Raw genomic sequence first — 18305 nt, forward strand, 5'->3', positions numbered from 1 at the left:
CTATGATATTACATACCAATAATATAATACATAATAAGGATGCTGCGACGTAGGCATAAATATCTATTAGGATAACAATCACCGATATATTAGAATAACATACCACACAATAAGGATACTATGACGTAGAAATAAACATTTATATGTAATGGGGAAATATCTACATACCTGAGCGGTAACGCACTAGGCCTAAGTACTGCGGACAATAATAATGAGAGAGTCAAACCACCCATGACTTTACCTTCGGAACTGGAAGATGAATGAATTCCACAATGCGTTTTAGGCCTATAATCGAATATGATTTTTAATTAATCTCGATTTCTGAGAATTTCGATCGCGTTTGACCACCCGCGCGTTGGCAGACATCATCGCGGACGTCATATTGAGATTTATTATCGCACTTGCATCTTGAAATGTTTAATAGTGTGATAAGTGATAACGAATAACTCACTTAGGAATAGGCTAGAAGTGACATGAGTAGTTGGTCGGAGTACACCGACTATATATAATAGGGTTCAAGAGAGGACTCCGATACATGTGATTTACCAGAGTCAGCGCAAGCACCTTCACGTCAGTTTACATCAGAATATTGTCTATTGGACTTAATTAGAATTATTTTTATTTAAATTAAATAAAAAAAACTTAGAAATATTTTACTACTTTATATTTCGACAATCAGTCGGCTTACTACGGAGCAATCAAAATCAATCTGTTGGATCTCTGTTAACATTTACTGAAGACTGTAGTACATTCAACTGTAATACAACTTTATGGGAAATCTTGTATTAGATTTTTAAACCTTTAAATGATTTTATAAATTCTTAAACCAAAATATAATTTTAAAACTTCATGATTATGACGGATTTTGTCAACATTTTATATTTTTTAAGCCTTAAAACACTTTCAACACTTATATTATAAGAACACCATTTACTTGTGCGGTATTGTATTAAGTTTTCAATCTTTTTAAATGAACTTAAAAACTTTAAACAAAATTCAAATCAAAATTTCTATAAATTCTTAAATTTAAAAATAATCTAAATATATTTAAAATGTGATTGTAAATAAAAAATAATTATTGAAGTATTAGTAGAATGTTAAAAATTTCTAGAACAAAAAATGTCGAAAATTGTACTTGAATTGCTCATGAATGGATTTTTTTTTTAAATTCCTATTTAAGACTCATTACAGTGAATCTTGTATTCAATTTCCTAACATTAGTTTCAAGTCTTACGTAACAATAACAGTTGACTACATATAAAACTATAAAATAATTTAGATACAATCATGAACTGTATAAACATTGTAAACATTTCAAATACGTATTAACAGGCTCTAAAAAAAATGTAATAATACATTTTCTATATTTTTGAATTGATATGAGACGAACTCATTTTGAGATCTTGTATTAAATTGCCAAACGAAATTTGGAAAAAAAATGAAAAAGTAACGGTTTTAAATGTCTAGAAATGGAATAAAAGAGCCAAATTATTAAAAAAAAATGTATCATGTCTAAAAAATGTAATATAAAATATAGTCAAAAATTTTAATCTAAAATTGGGTATTTTTTTAATCATTTAAAAAATTATTGATATTGCCAAAAATTGTATTTACATAAAAATGCTAGTGTTTTCTTATTATTTTGAAAAACTGTTTTCAAAATTGTGAGCGCCAATAAATTATTACTTATATTGTAATTATTATTATAAATTTTTATAATCTTAAACTATGCTTGAATCTAACTTGAAACCAAAAAAATGTGTTAATGATTAACCTGGCAATAGATTTCAATAGTGGGTTGTCATCATAAAGATTGGAAAACATTGATTTCCAACATTTTTTCCTAGTTAAGTTTGAGTTTTATTGGATTTAAAAGTTTTTATAACGTTTATTATAAAAAAAAACTTAAAAAAAAAAATAGTATACAATATTAAATCATCAAAATCCTAAGACCATAAATAATTAGAAAACAAAAGGTGTTGAAGAGTGACTATTGATAAAAGTAATTGTAATCATATTGTAGTTATAGGAACCTTTGTACAATTCTCAGTAAAATATCTACAGATTTACAAAACACAGATAATTGCATTTGTATGTTTATATTAGAGTAACATGACTATATTACTCTAGTTTATATGAATTACTCAAAACTTTTATCATCAGAATGGTTGCAAATATAATAATGTGCTAAGACACTGATTGTTAAGAATGGATTTAACTGCCTTATACAATCATAATATTATAAACATACAATAAAAGTTAAATTTGAAATTTATGCAAAATGAGTATTAATAGCTTTTATACAAATTTTGTTTGTATGACTATATCTAACAACTAAACTATTTATGTTATAGACAAGTTCAGAAAATACTAATGTAGAAAACTTAAAATATTTTTACATATAATTTTGAATTTTCAAAATATAGTAAATGTATATAAATTATATTTTAGTAAATTATTATCTTCAACATGCAAGTTAATATAGAATTTTATATGAAAAATAAACAATTAATACAAAGTGAAAACTTGAAATACAATTTCACTTAAGTATCAAATTAAAAGTATTATTACCAAAAAAGAGTTAGGTTATTTATGTTCCGATTGCTTGAAAAGTTTTATTTTGTATTTAAGCAAGGCACATAGTCGGTTATTGAAATTGAATTAATAATTTTATAAAAAAAAGTTAATTAACTTTAATAATAAAATCATATCTAAATTAAGAACAATTGATTTCAGTTTAAGAATGATATACTGTGTGAATTGTTTTTTTTTTATAAAAAGTATATAGAATACTTAAGTTTCTTAAAATGTTCTTTAAATCTAATTTATTTAGAATTAAATTAAAATTATTTTTATTATTACTATACAATGAATGGAAAAATTTACAGTTTCAAATTATAGTTTTATATTATTTACAAAATGAAAAAAAATATACGAGTTATAAATGACAAAAATTATTACAATTATAAATCTATTAAATGTATAATAACATTTATGCTTAATGATGAGTTTTATTATACATATAGAAAAACATAATACATGTACATTATAAGTTGTAACTAATAATTTAAATTATTATTAATATCTTCAACCTTAAATTAAGAAAAAAAATTTGTCATGTTCACAAAAATAGAATCATAATATGAAAGGTTTTTAACGTAAAGAAACAAATGAATACTAAACATTTAATTCAAAGATAATTAAACTGTTCACTCAAATAAACTCTAACTGTTCTTGAAAAGGGAACCTTTATTACCCTAGTTTTAGCATCTGGCATCATTGTATCTAACAGTTTCTCTAGATCAGTAACTGAAAGTAAGTTAATTTCATCTAATTTGTCTTTATTCTTGTCATTTTCGGGAGCAGACTCTTCTTCTGGTCGCTGTCTGGGTTTTCTTGTCCTTAGTATAGGTATGTGGTTGGTCTTTTCATTGGTATGGGATAATTCTAAATTATAACCAATACTATGCTGGTTTTGTTGATTTGCAGTTATAAATATATCAGTAACACGAAGTAATTCAAGAGTCAATCCCCAAACCAAGTGTGTTAAAGTCTTGGAGAGTTTTTTGACGCAGTCAATCAAGTGGCAGTTGGTAGTTGCAGACTAAAAAATAAAGACAACCATAGTTTTAAATATAAATAAATAGATTGTATAAAATAATTTAACGCATATTAAGTATACATACTTTGTTCATATAAGTAGGAATAATCAGTAAAGCTTTAATGCCAACACATTTTTCCAACTCATCTTCAACACAATTACTGAATTCTATGTTTACCAATTCCAGAATAGTAAGCTTTTCAAGACCCCTTATAGCAGTAAAAACGTCTTGTACATAACTTTCCCATTTACCGCAACAATTTTCCAGTCTCAACGATTTCAAATTGACAAATCTTTTTAGTGACACAGCAAAATCTTTTGATAAGACATCGCAATCACCAATTTCCAAAAACTCTATGTTATCAGTAATAGTATCCAAACTCTGACAGATGTCTTTTGGAAATGAATTTATAGAGGTTAATGACTAAATAGTAAAAACATAATAAATATTTTAACTGTTTTTCCATAAATATTAAGTTATTTAATAAACTTACAAATTTATTTAAATTTATTAAATTTTCAAATGATGGCAATGACGTTAATTTGATTCCAGTTAAACCTTTTAGTCTTAACTCAGTGAGGTTTGTCATTTGGCCTAAATAATTTAAGTTTAGGGCCATAAGATCATGGGGATTTTTTGTCTCTTTTGTTACATTTGGATTTCTAAAAATAAAATCAATTATTAAAATAATTTTTAAAAAAAAATGGATATTTTTTTCTTTATTACTTTATTGAAGTTGCATTAAGTACTTCAAGTTGAGGTAATGAGTGAATAATATCTTCAACTACATGGGTAGGACATTTATACAATTCAATGAATTTTAAATTCTGTGCTCTTTTAATTGCTTTGGAAAAATGCAACCAAAAATTTTTGAATTCATCATTTTGTACAGGTATTGACATTCGTCTAGTATCTAACGTATCAGTTCTTTGTTGATCAATCGAGTCTACAAACCTTTCCCAGTTATAGACCATAGCATTTTTTAAACGACAATTTTGCCACTAAAAATAATTGAATAAATTAGCAAACATATATTGTAAAAATTTAAAGTTTATAGGTACTTACTAATAACTTGTTCATTGCAATTATATTCCAGGCGGTACATACTCTAGAAGCGGATACAAGCTCACGTGTATTTAAATATTTAAAAACGTGTCCCAATGCTTTAACCATGTAGTTAAATGTTTGCATAGATGTTAAAGATGTTGACATTTTTTTAAATGAACCATTCATTTCAGAATTCCTGTAAAATTTGAAAAAAAAAATTCATTATATAATGATTTTATTGATCTAATTATATAAAAGCATTCTTAAATATTTAATTATTTATTTATTAAACGTAATAGTATAAAATACAAATCATTGTGAACATTACATTAATAACTGGTTTAGCCCCCAATAGAAACGATGGACTTAACCTAACCTCTTTCGCTAATCTCATCATGCGGGCTATAGGACTGTTTTGCAAATAATTCACAGAACAAATAAGAATATAGAAAGGGAAGATACAGTGAGAATTACAAGTTGGGATCCTAAAATTAAACTTTTTTAAAAGAACTGGCTAGTCAATTCGACCATCAATGAGTTTCCCCAATAATGATACGTTTATTTCAATTTGCCTTGCAACCAGCGTTGTCAAGCGCAGGCGGCAAAGTACTGGGTAGTAGTCAATGTAATCAATTGATAACTGGAAAGATACACACTTCAGAAACTTGTGTTGGACTCTTTCAAGATGGTAGCTGACATTCATAGTTGTTGGGCACCAAATAACAGCTCCATACTCCAGTAGAGAACAAACAAATGAGCAAAAAAGGACTTTTAAGGAAATAGACAACTTGAAGTCCGTAGAAATTCTTTTCCAGAAAACCTTCCCATGTAACCAAGGAATTGAGGTTATTTTGAAGATGGATGCAATCCCGAGGAGCACTGATACGATGAAATAACTTTATATTATCGGTAAACAAGAAAAATTGGCAGTGTTTTATGACGCTTTTAACACAGTTTACAAATAAGGAGAAGAAAATCGGAGATAAGTGGCCTGCTTGAGGGATACCTGCCGTTATATTTATATCTTTTGGAAAGGTAAGATCTGAACCAAGAAATCAGTGACTCCCCAAAGACAGAGTGCATGGTAATTATGTTCCTGATCAGGCACATATAAAGACCACTAACTTTTACATGCCCCTAAGGGGACCACTAACTAGTGGTGCGGGTATGGCGAACCTGTGGTCCCGAGCTCTAAACTGTACTGACTTTAACTAGTTGGTTCAGTTTAGTATAGGCGTAGGGAAAGTGGCACTCCCATCAGCCTATACATCGTAAAATGCATTAAAATTTCCCGACATGAGCCTTAAGTGTCCTTCCAGACTTGGGGTTTAGCGCAGAGTTAACCACCTTGCCTAGTAAAACAACCTTTGTTCAAGATTCAAAACCCAAGCCTCGGACTAGATGAAATGGAAAAACGGACAGAAATAAGAAATTGGATATGTTTTGGGGCACATGGAATATACAGACACTATATAAGGCGGGATCAGCATTAAGTCTAACTAAACAAATAGAAAAATACGGAATAAAACTTTTAGCTTTACAGGAAGTTAGATGGGAGGAGGCAGGAAATGTAAAAATCTCACAAACAACTATCTTCAATGAGAAATGTGAAAAGAGCCATAAATTAGGAACGGGTTTTACTGTGCATGAGTCGATAATACATACAGTCAAAATTTTCAAAGACATCAATCCAAGATTATCGAATATAACTATAAAAACGAATGGCTTGGATATGATAATAATTAACGTGCATGCGCCTATGGAAGATAAGGGAAATGATGAAAATGAAGAATTCTACACTATTCTGGAAGATGTCTATGATGTATCAGTGGGAAGCATTAAAATAATTGTGGGTGATTTGAATGCAAGGGTAGTAAGATAATTGGAATAAAGAACAACAACTAAGGGCCACAGTTTACACGAAAGAACCAACAGTAATGGGTATATGCTAATAGATTTTGCAATGAGAAAAGGGATGATTATAAAAAGTATGATGTTCCTTCGTAAAAACATCTATAAGTATATGTGGGTATCCCCAGATGGAAAATAGAAACCAAATTGACCATGTCTCCTAATTATTATAATTATAATCATAAGTTTAAAAATTGTATCACCAATGTAAGAACGTTACGGGGAGCAGATATGGACACTTACTACTTATTAATGGGTATATGGATAAAAGTGAAACTACGGAAGATGGAGAAACGAAAACAAATAAATAAAATAGTGAGGTATGATATCGATTAACTAAAGAATGACAATATGGACAAGACATACAAAGAAAATATCGAAGTTTTTAAAACTAAAAGCAGCTACAGATAACGAAGAACCAGATGAATAGTGGACGGAGTTAAGGGAAACTATTAAAGAAGTGACGGTGTATCCGTCATGTAAGATATAGAACACTATCAAACAACGGTTCAAGAGGATATGCGAGGAAGCAATTATAAGACGAAAGAAAGTAAGACAAAAATGGTTGGAGATGTAAATAATGAAAACAATTTTAAAATATTTAAAACAAGACAAAAAAAGCGCATAATTTAGGTGTGAAAAAAGAAAGTATATGGAAAATATAATAGTAAGTGTTGAAAATTACTAACGAGGCCATAGAACTAGAGAGCTGTATCAACAAGTAAATAAACTTGGGGGTAAATATAAAAAGAAAGAACGTTTCCTCAAAGACAACATGGGTTCTTTAATAACCATGAACGAAGCATTGATAGAGAGATGGAAAAGTTATTTTGAAGATCTACTGAACTGTGATGAGCCAGAGGAGATGTTAACTTTTCTTTTAGTATAACTATAACGAGAATAACAATGAATGTCCGGAACCAACACTAGAGGAAATTGAAATACAAACAAAAATGTTAAAAAATAATAAATCCCCAGGTGAGGATGGAATACAAGCAGAATTATTAAAAAAGGGAGGAAAAGAAATGGTCAAAAGGATATGGGATCTAATCGGAAACATATGGAGTAGAAAAAATTTACCTGAAGACTGGAAGATTGCGTTAATTTACCCAATATATAAGAAGGGACATACTCAGGAGTGTAACAACTATAGAGGTATCTCCGTATTGAATGTGACATATAAGATATTATCTAATTGAATCTTATCAATAATAAAAGGAAGGGCAGAAGAAATAATCGGAAATTATCAAGGTGGCTTCAGGATGGGAAGGTCAACTATTGATCAGATATTTATATTAAGACAGCTCTTTCAGAAAGCTTGGGAATATGATAAGGAATTCACTTTTCATTGACTTCCAAAAAGCTTACGACTTTATACACAGAGAAAGCATAATGAAAATACTGAAGGATTTCCCTCTCCCTAATATGTTAATAAATCTAATTATGATAAGTGTAATGGAAACAAAAGTCAAAGTTAAGGTTGGTGGCTTGATTTCGGACCCAGCACAGGTAAAATCTGGCTTAAAACAAGGTGATGCTCTATCACCTTTCTTATTTAACCTGATGTTAGAAAGAATAATAAGGGAAATTAATGTTAATAATCAAGGTTATATATTACAAGAGTTTTCAATTGTATTGCTAGCGTATGCGGATGATGTAGTCTTATTAGAAGAATCACAAGAGAGTTTAAAAAATGTATTCTTCAAATTAGAGAAAATCGCAGCGAAAGTAGGATTACAGTGTAATGAAGGAAAAATAGCATATATGTGTGTTGGCACAAGGAAACTGCAACCACCTACTAACATATTGAACATTGGAAAGTATAACTTCAACAAAGTGCAACAATTTAAATATCTCGGAACTATGGTAACAGAACATAATGATACAGCGAAGAAAGTAGCAGCTAGAATACAAACAGGCAACAAATGTTACTATGGGCTAGCAAAGACATTAGGATCCCGAGTATTATTAATAGAACTAAAAAATCAACTATACATTGCACTGATCCGTCTAGTATATGAATTAAATAAAGCAGTATTAGGAAAAAACCTGTAAGTAACAAGCCTGCTGGAAAGACCCAAAAACCAGACGGGAAGACTTAGTCAAAAAGGATGTGCCGATAGCACAAATTAGGCCTTAGAACATATTGTATGAAACAATAAGCAAATAACAAACTGGGGTTGAAAACAATATAGGAACGGTTAACTTTCTGCTCAAATCTAAAACAAACATAACCAAATGATTAAAGCAGTAAAAAAACGAAAATTAACTTACACTCATTCATACAAGCAAGACCAATGACCAACGTTACAGTGTGCCTGGTCCATTATTACATTCCCACAAAGGATAGGGAAAATTAAATATTAACTTACTCTGGCAAATTTTTGAGCTCTTGAATAACAATAGTCATTAAACTAGATCCTCGTTTTACATATAAACATACTCATAAACATACTGTACGTAAAAACTATCATCGACCATTTTAGTTTTGGATACATTTCCATCTCTATATTCATCAATTTTATAATGTGGTTCTTCAATTTTAGAAATTGGCGTACTTGATACTTGATGAACTTGTCTTTTACGAATCGGTTCAACACGTAGTTTCTCCGGTTTAGTAGTACCAACAACCACAGTACCTAAGAGATGATTAGACTACGAGTACACGTTAAAGAGACAGGTTCATCAATATTAGGGCACCGCATACCACAACGAGTCTGCATGATGATTTTCCTATCTGATGCTGGCAATGTATTTTTATCATTCACGTATAATATGATTTGATTGAGGAAATATTATGAAGAAGAAAGCATAAGGATTACAATCCCTTAATTGTGTATTATATTTGTGTAGCCAAATAATAAGCTAATAAGCAAAAACTGTTTAAGCAAAAAAAATTTAAAAAAAGCCTATATGTTACCGTTTTTTCATGATTGTGGTATTTATATCAATGTTCTCAAGTTTAGGAGAAACTTTTGTCGATATACTAGATTGAACAGCTTGCTGGTCTTCAGATATGTATTTAGGTGTGGATGAAGATGTATCCATTGATTCTGAATTCCCTATGTAATAATGTAAAACATTAATTCTGTATTAAAATAGTACAATAAAATATATAACTGTAATTTTTCAGATTATTAACCAAATAAATATATACAGAGTTACACTGAATTTAAAATTATCATATTTAAATGCAATTTTAAATATATGGAATAGTATTTAATTTAAATATATATATTTCATAGATTCTGTACACAATTTCGAATTTCACAATGAGATGCATTATTTAAGAAAGGTGCATACTCTAATTTATCAACAATTCTGTGTATTAACATATATTTTTCAAAATAGGTTATTTATTTAAAATTAATATAAATTAAATTTACAAACAAATTTTAATATTATAATTGGTATACTAAACTATAATCAATTCCTTATTTAGGGGGCATCACATTATGGGTATAGATAAACAATACTAATGACATTTTATAACTCATTGTTTTGATATGAATTTGACTTACTCAAGACCGTAGCCAGAAAAAAATATGGTGGGGGGTTTAGAGTATAAATATGTTATATTATACAAGTTTTAAATATAATAGGCATTTAAAGCTATTCAATCTTATCTCAAGAAAAAATTTCTGAGGAGGTCTGAACCCTGAAACCCTCCCCTTAGCTACGCGCTTAGACTTACTAGTTGCATACTCGTATGATTGCAAGATATGGGAAATAAGTATTTACTTGTCAATGCTACTAGAGAGTAAAATTAAAACTAAAATATTAATTAAGTGGTAAATTATTATATAAATTGTTAGGTCTTTATTATTTTATATTAGAACATAACAACATTATTACCTGTATTAAATGTTTGTGGTAGTTTACATTTAAAGAAGTTTAAATGATTAGCTAAATAATAAAATATATTTATATTTACCTTTTTTGGATCTTAATCTTGAGGAAGTCTTTACAGTTTTAAAAACAATTTTCATTTTACTAGCAGAATTTTTGTTTCCATTGCCTGTCAAATCATAATTAAATGGTGGACGTTGTTTAGATGTTATTTATTTTTTAGGTTATATATTACTATAATCAATTACTTATAAGAGGACGTCACACTATGGGAATAGACAAACAATACTAATGACATTTTATAGCTCATTGTTTTGATTTAGATTTGACTTACTAGTTGTAGTATACAACTACGAGTATCGTAGGATGACAAGAGATAGGAAATAAGTATCTACTTGTTAGTGCTACTAGAGAGTCAAATTCAAATTCAAATATTAATTAGGTTGTAAATTTTTATACAGAGTGTCCAATGGAGATCTCTTAAATTAAATAATGAAATAACTTTTGTTATAATCAATATTTTTATACTATTTCTTATAAATATAAATCATAGGCATTTGTGCTTCATTTTTAGTTTACATTTTTTATTTTTTAATACAGAAAATTGTAAATTTGATTTTAAAAAAAATTTAGATGTTAAAAACATTTTTTTAAGTCCAGTGGCTGATTCCTTTATATTTTTAAATATCAATATTCTCGTAAGATAAATTATGATCTAGTTTATGTTAGAAATTTTATAATTTCAAAAAATATATATATTTTTTTAATATTTTATATAAACATTTTTAAATGTTTGAAATCTAACTATTTTTTTATTGTTTTACATAAACTAGGTCGTAATTTACTTAACGAGAATATTAATATTTAAATAAATTGTAAAATATCAGTCACTGGACTTAAATAAATGTTTTTACTATCTAATTTTTTTTTTTAATTAGATTCACAAATTGGTTATTTTCGAATATTTTTGGAAATCTTTTTATCAATTTTTTAGTTTTTTATTTCAGTGTTAAAAAATAAAAAATGTATACTACAAATGTAGCGCAAGTGTCTATGAATTATATTTAAAAAAATGTTTTAAAAAATATTGATTAGAACAAGAGTTATTTGATTTGTCAGATCTTCGTAAGACACCCGTATAAATTATTAGGCCTTTATTATTTTTTATTAGAACATAACAACTTAATTAACTGTATTAAATGTTTGTCGTAGTCTACATTTAAGGAAGTTTAAGGCGTAAATCTATTAATAGTATGGGCAGCACTGCAAATGTTTAACTAAATAATAAAATATATTTATATTTACCTCTTTTGGATCTTGATCTTGAGGAAGTCTTCGAATTTTTTTTAGTTTTACTAGCAGACTTTTTGTTTTTAAAATCAAATGATGGGCGCTGTGTAGGTGTTTTAGATTTTTTAGATTGAACAGCAGCGCCAACAGAAGTGTTTTCCTAAAAATTATAAAGATAATTGCAAATGGTCGGTTTTTTTAACAGTTATATATATAAAATATGAAAAGTATATGCATAAAGAGTCATGTGTTTGTGTGCATTATTGAATGATCCATTGTAAAAAAATCACATTAGTTTCCATACTCGAACATTCCAAACTTAATGAAATTTGAACTATTTTAATGATCAATTATCAATTTTCACCAAACTGTTTGAAATTCTCAGTTTGAAATGTTTAGGATTCAATAAAAAAGCAAGGAATAAGAATTAAAAAGTTGTATACAAATTGAAAGCCGTACTGTGTTAAGATAAATTGGTACAAAGAACAAAAATTATATACAAAATTGTTTTTCGTTGTGTTGCATATTCAGCATTTATATTACACGTATAGTATTGATATATAATCAACAGTATCATATTACGATCGGTGGGGACTTTCCATCGATTATTATCGAGTAAAATTGCAATGTTAATCATTACGGTTTATGCTGTTAATAATAAAGGTCTATAAAACACGTTTATGTTGTTATTCATAGTAATAATACTTAACACGTTGTATACTATAATTGAGTCCCTATACCTGAACGGGAAAAAAATAATATACTAATTGACTTCTGGGTACAAACGGGATATACTAATTGAGTCCAGGGTTAGAAAACTAAAATTACTTATACGAATTGAGTCCTAGGATTATTTTGAGAAAAATATAATTTTATATAAGTAGTTTTATTCAGCCCATTCAAACATTTACCAATTATAAACATTTTGTTGAATACCTATACAATGCGAAATATATATATAAAAATTAGAAATGTTCCTATAATAATTACAATTTTAAAAAAAATCATTTTTAACCATATCTGTAGATTTTTTTGTTACAGACAGTCCTAATTCTGTAAAAATAGGAAGGAAAATGTTTTTTTTTTTTTTTTAATTTGACAGTACTCAATTAATATTAAAACATGGATTCAATTAGTATTATACCTAAAATTTCACTGAACTTATTGGTATATACCCTAAAAAAATCTGAGATTTAATTTGTCATAAAAGGTTATACTGGGACTAGGTTCATTTGCAGCTTTGTTTTTATTACCTTAAATGATTTGAAATGTGCATTTCTGATCAGTTCTTTTGATCTATCATTGACACCAATTGGTTTTCTAACAAAAGTAAAATAATCTGTAGTTAGAAAACTTTTATCAGATGAAATATTCAATAGTTCCTGAATTTCTCGTAATGATCGTAGTTTTTGGTTATTTGGAGAATGATAGTATACATCAGCTCTAGTATGTGCCCGATTGAGAACAGCAGATTCACTTGGTGTTCTGTAAACTAATTCTCGTTTCCATCCTGAAAAATATTTATCACAGATAATCCACCAAAATAAATCATTAATAATTAATTTACTTACCATGCTCAAATGGGATTTTGAAAATAGCATTACTAACATCCGACTTTTTTATACTGGCTGTAGTACGACGCGTTCTAGTGTAAGAAGAAGTTAAGTTGAATGTAGGAGTGGTAAGTTCTGAAACATTAAAAATCAATTAACATGATACAAAACTAATAAAATATAATATAATATCAAAAATGTTTAGTTATAATATTTATAATTAAATTCTATGTTTATTCATATTTAGAAAACCTTTAACACAGCATAAAACATACACCAAACATGAAATATAATAGGTACTCTTTATTAGTAAGTAATAATGGTAATTAATAAAAATTTGTGTAAAAATTTCAAAACAATTACTTCTATAGAATGTGATATTAAGAAAAAATAATTTATTATTTGACATTTGGATATAAAATAAAATATAAATAATTCTGATAAATACTTTTTTTAAAACATAGAAATTTAAAATTATATTCTGTAAAAGTAACTTAAATGTGATAATATCTCTAATTAAATTAGCCTTTTTCATTATTTTAAATTCAACATACCTAATTGCAAAATACAATAGTCATCAAAATGTAAAAAATTCAAAGAATTTGAACATAAAATTACATAAATTCTATAATTAGTCAAATGCATGTAAATATTTATTAGAATTTCATTCATCTAATAAAAAAATATCAGTATCTATTTAGTTTTTGTTTATGATACATGCATAACCTAATTTTACTTAGTTTTTTCATTAGCAAATGTGGATACTGTCTCTCTTTGGGAAAAATGTAGTCTTATTTTCTATAACTTAAATAAATAAATTATTAGGTATACACATAAGATAATATTTTTTCCTGTACTTATTTTAGATTATAGGCTGAGCAATTTATGTATTGATTTTAAATTTATGGTTTTTTTTTTTTAACAATAAGTAGAAGATAAAATGGTGGTTTTGGATAGAAAAGTTGATTTAGTTTGGACTTACATGATATAATTTTAAAAATATTTAGACACTTATTGAGCTATTTATAAGTATTAAAATATTTAAATTATTTTTCTATAAATGTTGATTATTCACTGGGTCTAAATTCTTAGAAAGTAATACAGGGCCTAAGATAAATTATTCTTATAAACATTATACAATTATTATGCACAATTTTTCTTATATGCATTTAAAGCTCAAATAATTACAAAATTTGTCAACATTATAAAAATTTACCAACTGTAACTATTTTATAAAAAAAATTTTTGAAATCTTCAATTTGTATAGCTGAAGTATGAAAATTAAATACAATGTTCATTATAGTTAGTTTGAACTTGAATTAAAAAATTCTTAACAATATTTAAGTACAATTATTTTTTATAAATATATTTGTAAATTAAATTTGGACAAAAATTATATATTTTAACTATGTTAATTATTTTATTATCTTTCATAATCTTTAATCGTGGTGACTTAAAATTATAATGTATATCATAGATTTTATTTTGCCAATGAAATTATAAAAGATTACGAATTTTTTTAAAGATATAATCTACTTATATTTTAAACCTATTCACACTATTTTACAGTACACCTAGTGTGTACAACAGATTAATACCCATTTGTCTATCTTATTTTACTACTTATTTATTAACTATAAATAATATATTATATTATGTTGGTATTCCTAAGATTGTTTGTAGGATATATGATGGATATACGTAAAACAAAGAATATCAATATGTCAATAAAGAATAGCAATAAATACATTAAAAATTAAGTTAATAACACCTATAAAAATTAACATTTAACATGTATATATATTTAATGTGAATGAATTGGAAAATTGTGTGTACCAAGTGAAAATGAATTGGGAGATTTTATATTTTCAGATACATATATTATAAATTTTTGCCACTCACCTAAAGAAGGCGGAACATGTAATTTCAAAGGTTCTAAGGTATCACTGCGTGTGTTGTCTTTCTTATGCCTCTTATTACTCCAATTATCCTTTATATCATTAGGTTCTGGTGTTGATACTATAAATTATTTAAAAAATTATATATATACATATTTTATTCATGTTATAAAACAAAAGAAAATAAACAGGTTTACAAATATAATTTTTCTAACTTACTACTTGATTTAGATTGTTTCTTTTTATTAATATGATTATTATGAACATTGGATGGACTGACAGTTGGCTCGTCTACCTCCATAGGCTCACCTGTTTCTTTACTAAGTTCCATTTTTAATACTAAATACAACCATATAATATAACATTGAATTTTCAGTTAAATATAAAAGCTGTATGAACATATCATGATTAAAAAACTTACATTTTTTCTTATTTTTAAATATTATCAATACTTTATCATCAATATCAAATCCAATAAAATGTTCTTCTAGGTTTAAAAAATTATTGGTTTTCCTAAGAATAAACAAATTAAAAATTTTTTTTAACCAATCATAAAATATACAATTAACACAACAAGAAATTATTTTTTCATTTATTATTTAACCTAATCTAAACTAAATTGTATTAATTAAATAAAATTGTGTTTTTACAAAAATTAAGCAAATTATACTAATTTTAATAGTAAGGAATGTTCATTGTAATTCTATTATATATTTGTTTTATTATATTAACATTATTTAATAGGATTAGTGAATTTTAAATTGAATGTTATTTAAAAAAAAATTATCTGCACTAAAACAATACATACTAAATTTGTTATATTACATTTTTGTAGTTCAATTCATAATTTTTAATTTAACAGAATGTGTTTTACATAAAATAAAATATGTATTTATTAACTTACCATTAAGTTACTCATTTTTTAAACTATAATTAATTATACCTATTAAAATAATTAAAAAACGCCAATATAATAACTTAAAATGTTTAATAACTAAAATTAACAGTAAAAATCCTTCAACGTATATTTGTTTGTAGTCAATAAATGAGATAGGTAATCAGTAATACTAACATAGAAATCATCCTCTATATATTATTAAACATTATATTAAAATTAATATTGCATAAGTGATGAAATTTTACCAATTAAGTATGAAAAATGGGTGATATATATAAATAATTATTGGTCGAGGAAAGAATTATGGTATCTAGCTTTTAGAGATACTACTGTCCATGGAAATCAGACCAATAATTTTAGTGAAGTTAGTGTACGGCTTTTTAAAGACATAGTACTCTCCCGAAATAAGGCATATAATGCCATTGCACTGGTTGATTTTATTTTTACAGGTATTGAGGATTACTACTTAAGACGTTTAAGAACTTTTTTTAATGGTTGAAATGACACAGCTCAATTGCTTTTTGAGGATCAATTAAAAAGAAGTGTTTATATTAATAAAGATTTGATAGAAAAATTACCTAACAATATATTTAATGTACCATCAGGGTCCGATTGTGGTTATTATGAAGTAGATGTCACTCATGGTTTTTGTATTTGTTCCAAAGAAAACTTGCGAGCTTTTTGCAAGCATCAGGCAGCAGTATACCATCATCATAATGAATCCATGCCTAATTTACCAGCTATTACTCTCTATATGCTAGCTAAATTAGCATTTGGAGAAAATGTACCCGAAAGATCATTTTATAAGCCTCCTCATTTTGAAAAATATAATTGTCATTTTAGTGAAAAAGCAGCAGAAATTGTTGAATATAATGTATCATCTCTCATAACAAATACAAATAATACAATAGTTACAACTGATTATCTGGATAATTATAATATTGATCAATAGTCTGATGAATATGTTAATTAGATTCAAGAATTAATTAAAACAAATTTTGAAAAATTTAAAAGAAATACTTCAGTTTCTCACTAAATGTTTACATCGTTTGAAGAAAGTTAGATCAGTTGCTACTTAGGAATCATTATTGAGTACTGCTGGTAGTAGTATATTACTAAGGCATCGATCTCGTGCAACTATTCAAGTAGAGCCTACTATGGTAAGTAGAAGAAAGCCAGGCATCACCAGAGGTAATAAACGTTTATTAGTAGGACGACCAGCAAAAATAGATAATAACAAAAGAAATGCAATAAAAAGAAAAAGAAATTTAGCTGAAAATGTTAAGAGGAATGTCCCAAATGCTAAAAGTCATTAACTGCTATAACTAGTATCAACATATTATTATGTATTCACTATTTTCATCAAATTGTATAAAGCATACTTTTATTATTATTATTATATAAATATTATATAATTACGACTAAGGTACTTTACATAATACAATATTATAAATTACTTTTTCTATATTTCTTTGTCAGAGTATTTATAATTTTAATAATAATGATAATACCTCAATCATTTTAAAACATTCATTCATTTTTTCTAAAATATTATAATTATATAAAATGTAAAATTCTCCTATGTTGAATTTTTCATTTATTTATTGTTATTAGAAGACAGCTATGTAAAATATTACCACTTCATAACTGACTTTAAAATGATAATATCAATAAAATCCTATGCCATTGTTTAGATAATATTCTTACCTTTAACTTTGATAATAGGTAAATTTACTCTAATATTAAAGCTAACATTACAAAATGTATTCTGTTGAACGAAAATTTGTTATGATGTGTACGTTAGTAAAACAGAGACAACAGTACAACACATGCCGGTATGGTATCCTCTTAATAAGAGCTAATTGTGGCGTGCACTTTTTTTCCTTTAAAGCAACTATCTTAAATAAGTACCCACCCACGATTTCATAACGGACAAAAATCCTAGTTCAAATCCAAATGTAATATCATATCATAAATAAACAACGAAACAGCGTCAATAATGGAGCGCAATTAGGTAAGTACACGTGAGACACCGATTATTCTAATATTAATTGCGAATTCCTATTGAATTTATGAAGTTGAAATACAATTTAATAGAAATGAATCTATTACATAAAAATAAATACATAAAATACATTTTTTTTAAATATTAAAATTAAATTAATAATAGAATAATAATAACAAAGATTATACAAATATGTACAATATTAATATAATATGCGAAAAAATTTTCGTTTTTCATTAAACAGATATGTTT

The 18305-nt window shown here is 26.7% G+C and overlaps 2 protein-coding genes across 2 annotated transcripts; one reads left to right on the forward strand and one right to left on the reverse strand.

Moving 5' to 3' along the window:
* Positions 1-3190: 3190 nt before the first annotated feature.
* On the reverse strand, positions 3191-15632 carry LOC113559920 (the record flags this gene model as incomplete). Its single annotated transcript, XM_026965702.1, is given in 16 exon segments — positions 3191-3604; positions 3687-4025; positions 4096-4264; positions 4329-4603; positions 4668-4845; positions 8933-8997; positions 9000-9208; positions 9211-9321; positions 9491-9622; positions 10495-10614; positions 11808-11859; positions 12953-13209; positions 13271-13387; positions 15155-15271; positions 15370-15489; positions 15572-15632. Coding segments are annotated over 16 exon segments (2736 nt in total), but the record flags the coding sequence as incomplete, so codon positions are not given.
* A 206-nt stretch (positions 15633-15838) lies between these two features.
* Positions 15839-17364, forward strand: LOC114253691. The gene is made up of 4 exons (XM_028188672.1): positions 15839-15847; positions 16302-16521; positions 16654-16922; positions 17128-17364. Exons 1-4 carry the CDS (start codon positions 15839-15841, stop codon positions 17362-17364), a joined length of 735 nt encoding a protein of 244 aa, XP_028044473.1.
* Positions 17365-18305: the final 941 nt, after the last annotated feature.

The sequence above is a fragment of the Rhopalosiphum maidis genome, chromosome 4 (genome assembly GCF_003676215.2).
Source record: "Rhopalosiphum maidis isolate BTI-1 chromosome 4, ASM367621v3, whole genome shotgun sequence".
In the NCBI taxonomy this organism is placed as follows: Eukaryota; Metazoa; Arthropoda; class Insecta; order Hemiptera; family Aphididae; genus Rhopalosiphum; species Rhopalosiphum maidis.

Excerpts from the sequence above, each read along its gene's own strand:
- LOC114253691 (XM_028188672.1), top strand. Across the intron at positions 16,522-16,653 it reads TGAGGATTACTACTTAAGAC|GGTCCGATTGTGGTTATTAT; the intron begins GTTTAAGAACTT and ends ATGTACCATCAG. Across the intron at positions 16,923-17,127 it reads CAGAAATTGTTGAATATAAT|GAATCATTATTGAGTACTGC; the intron begins GTATCATCTCTC and ends GTTGCTACTTAG.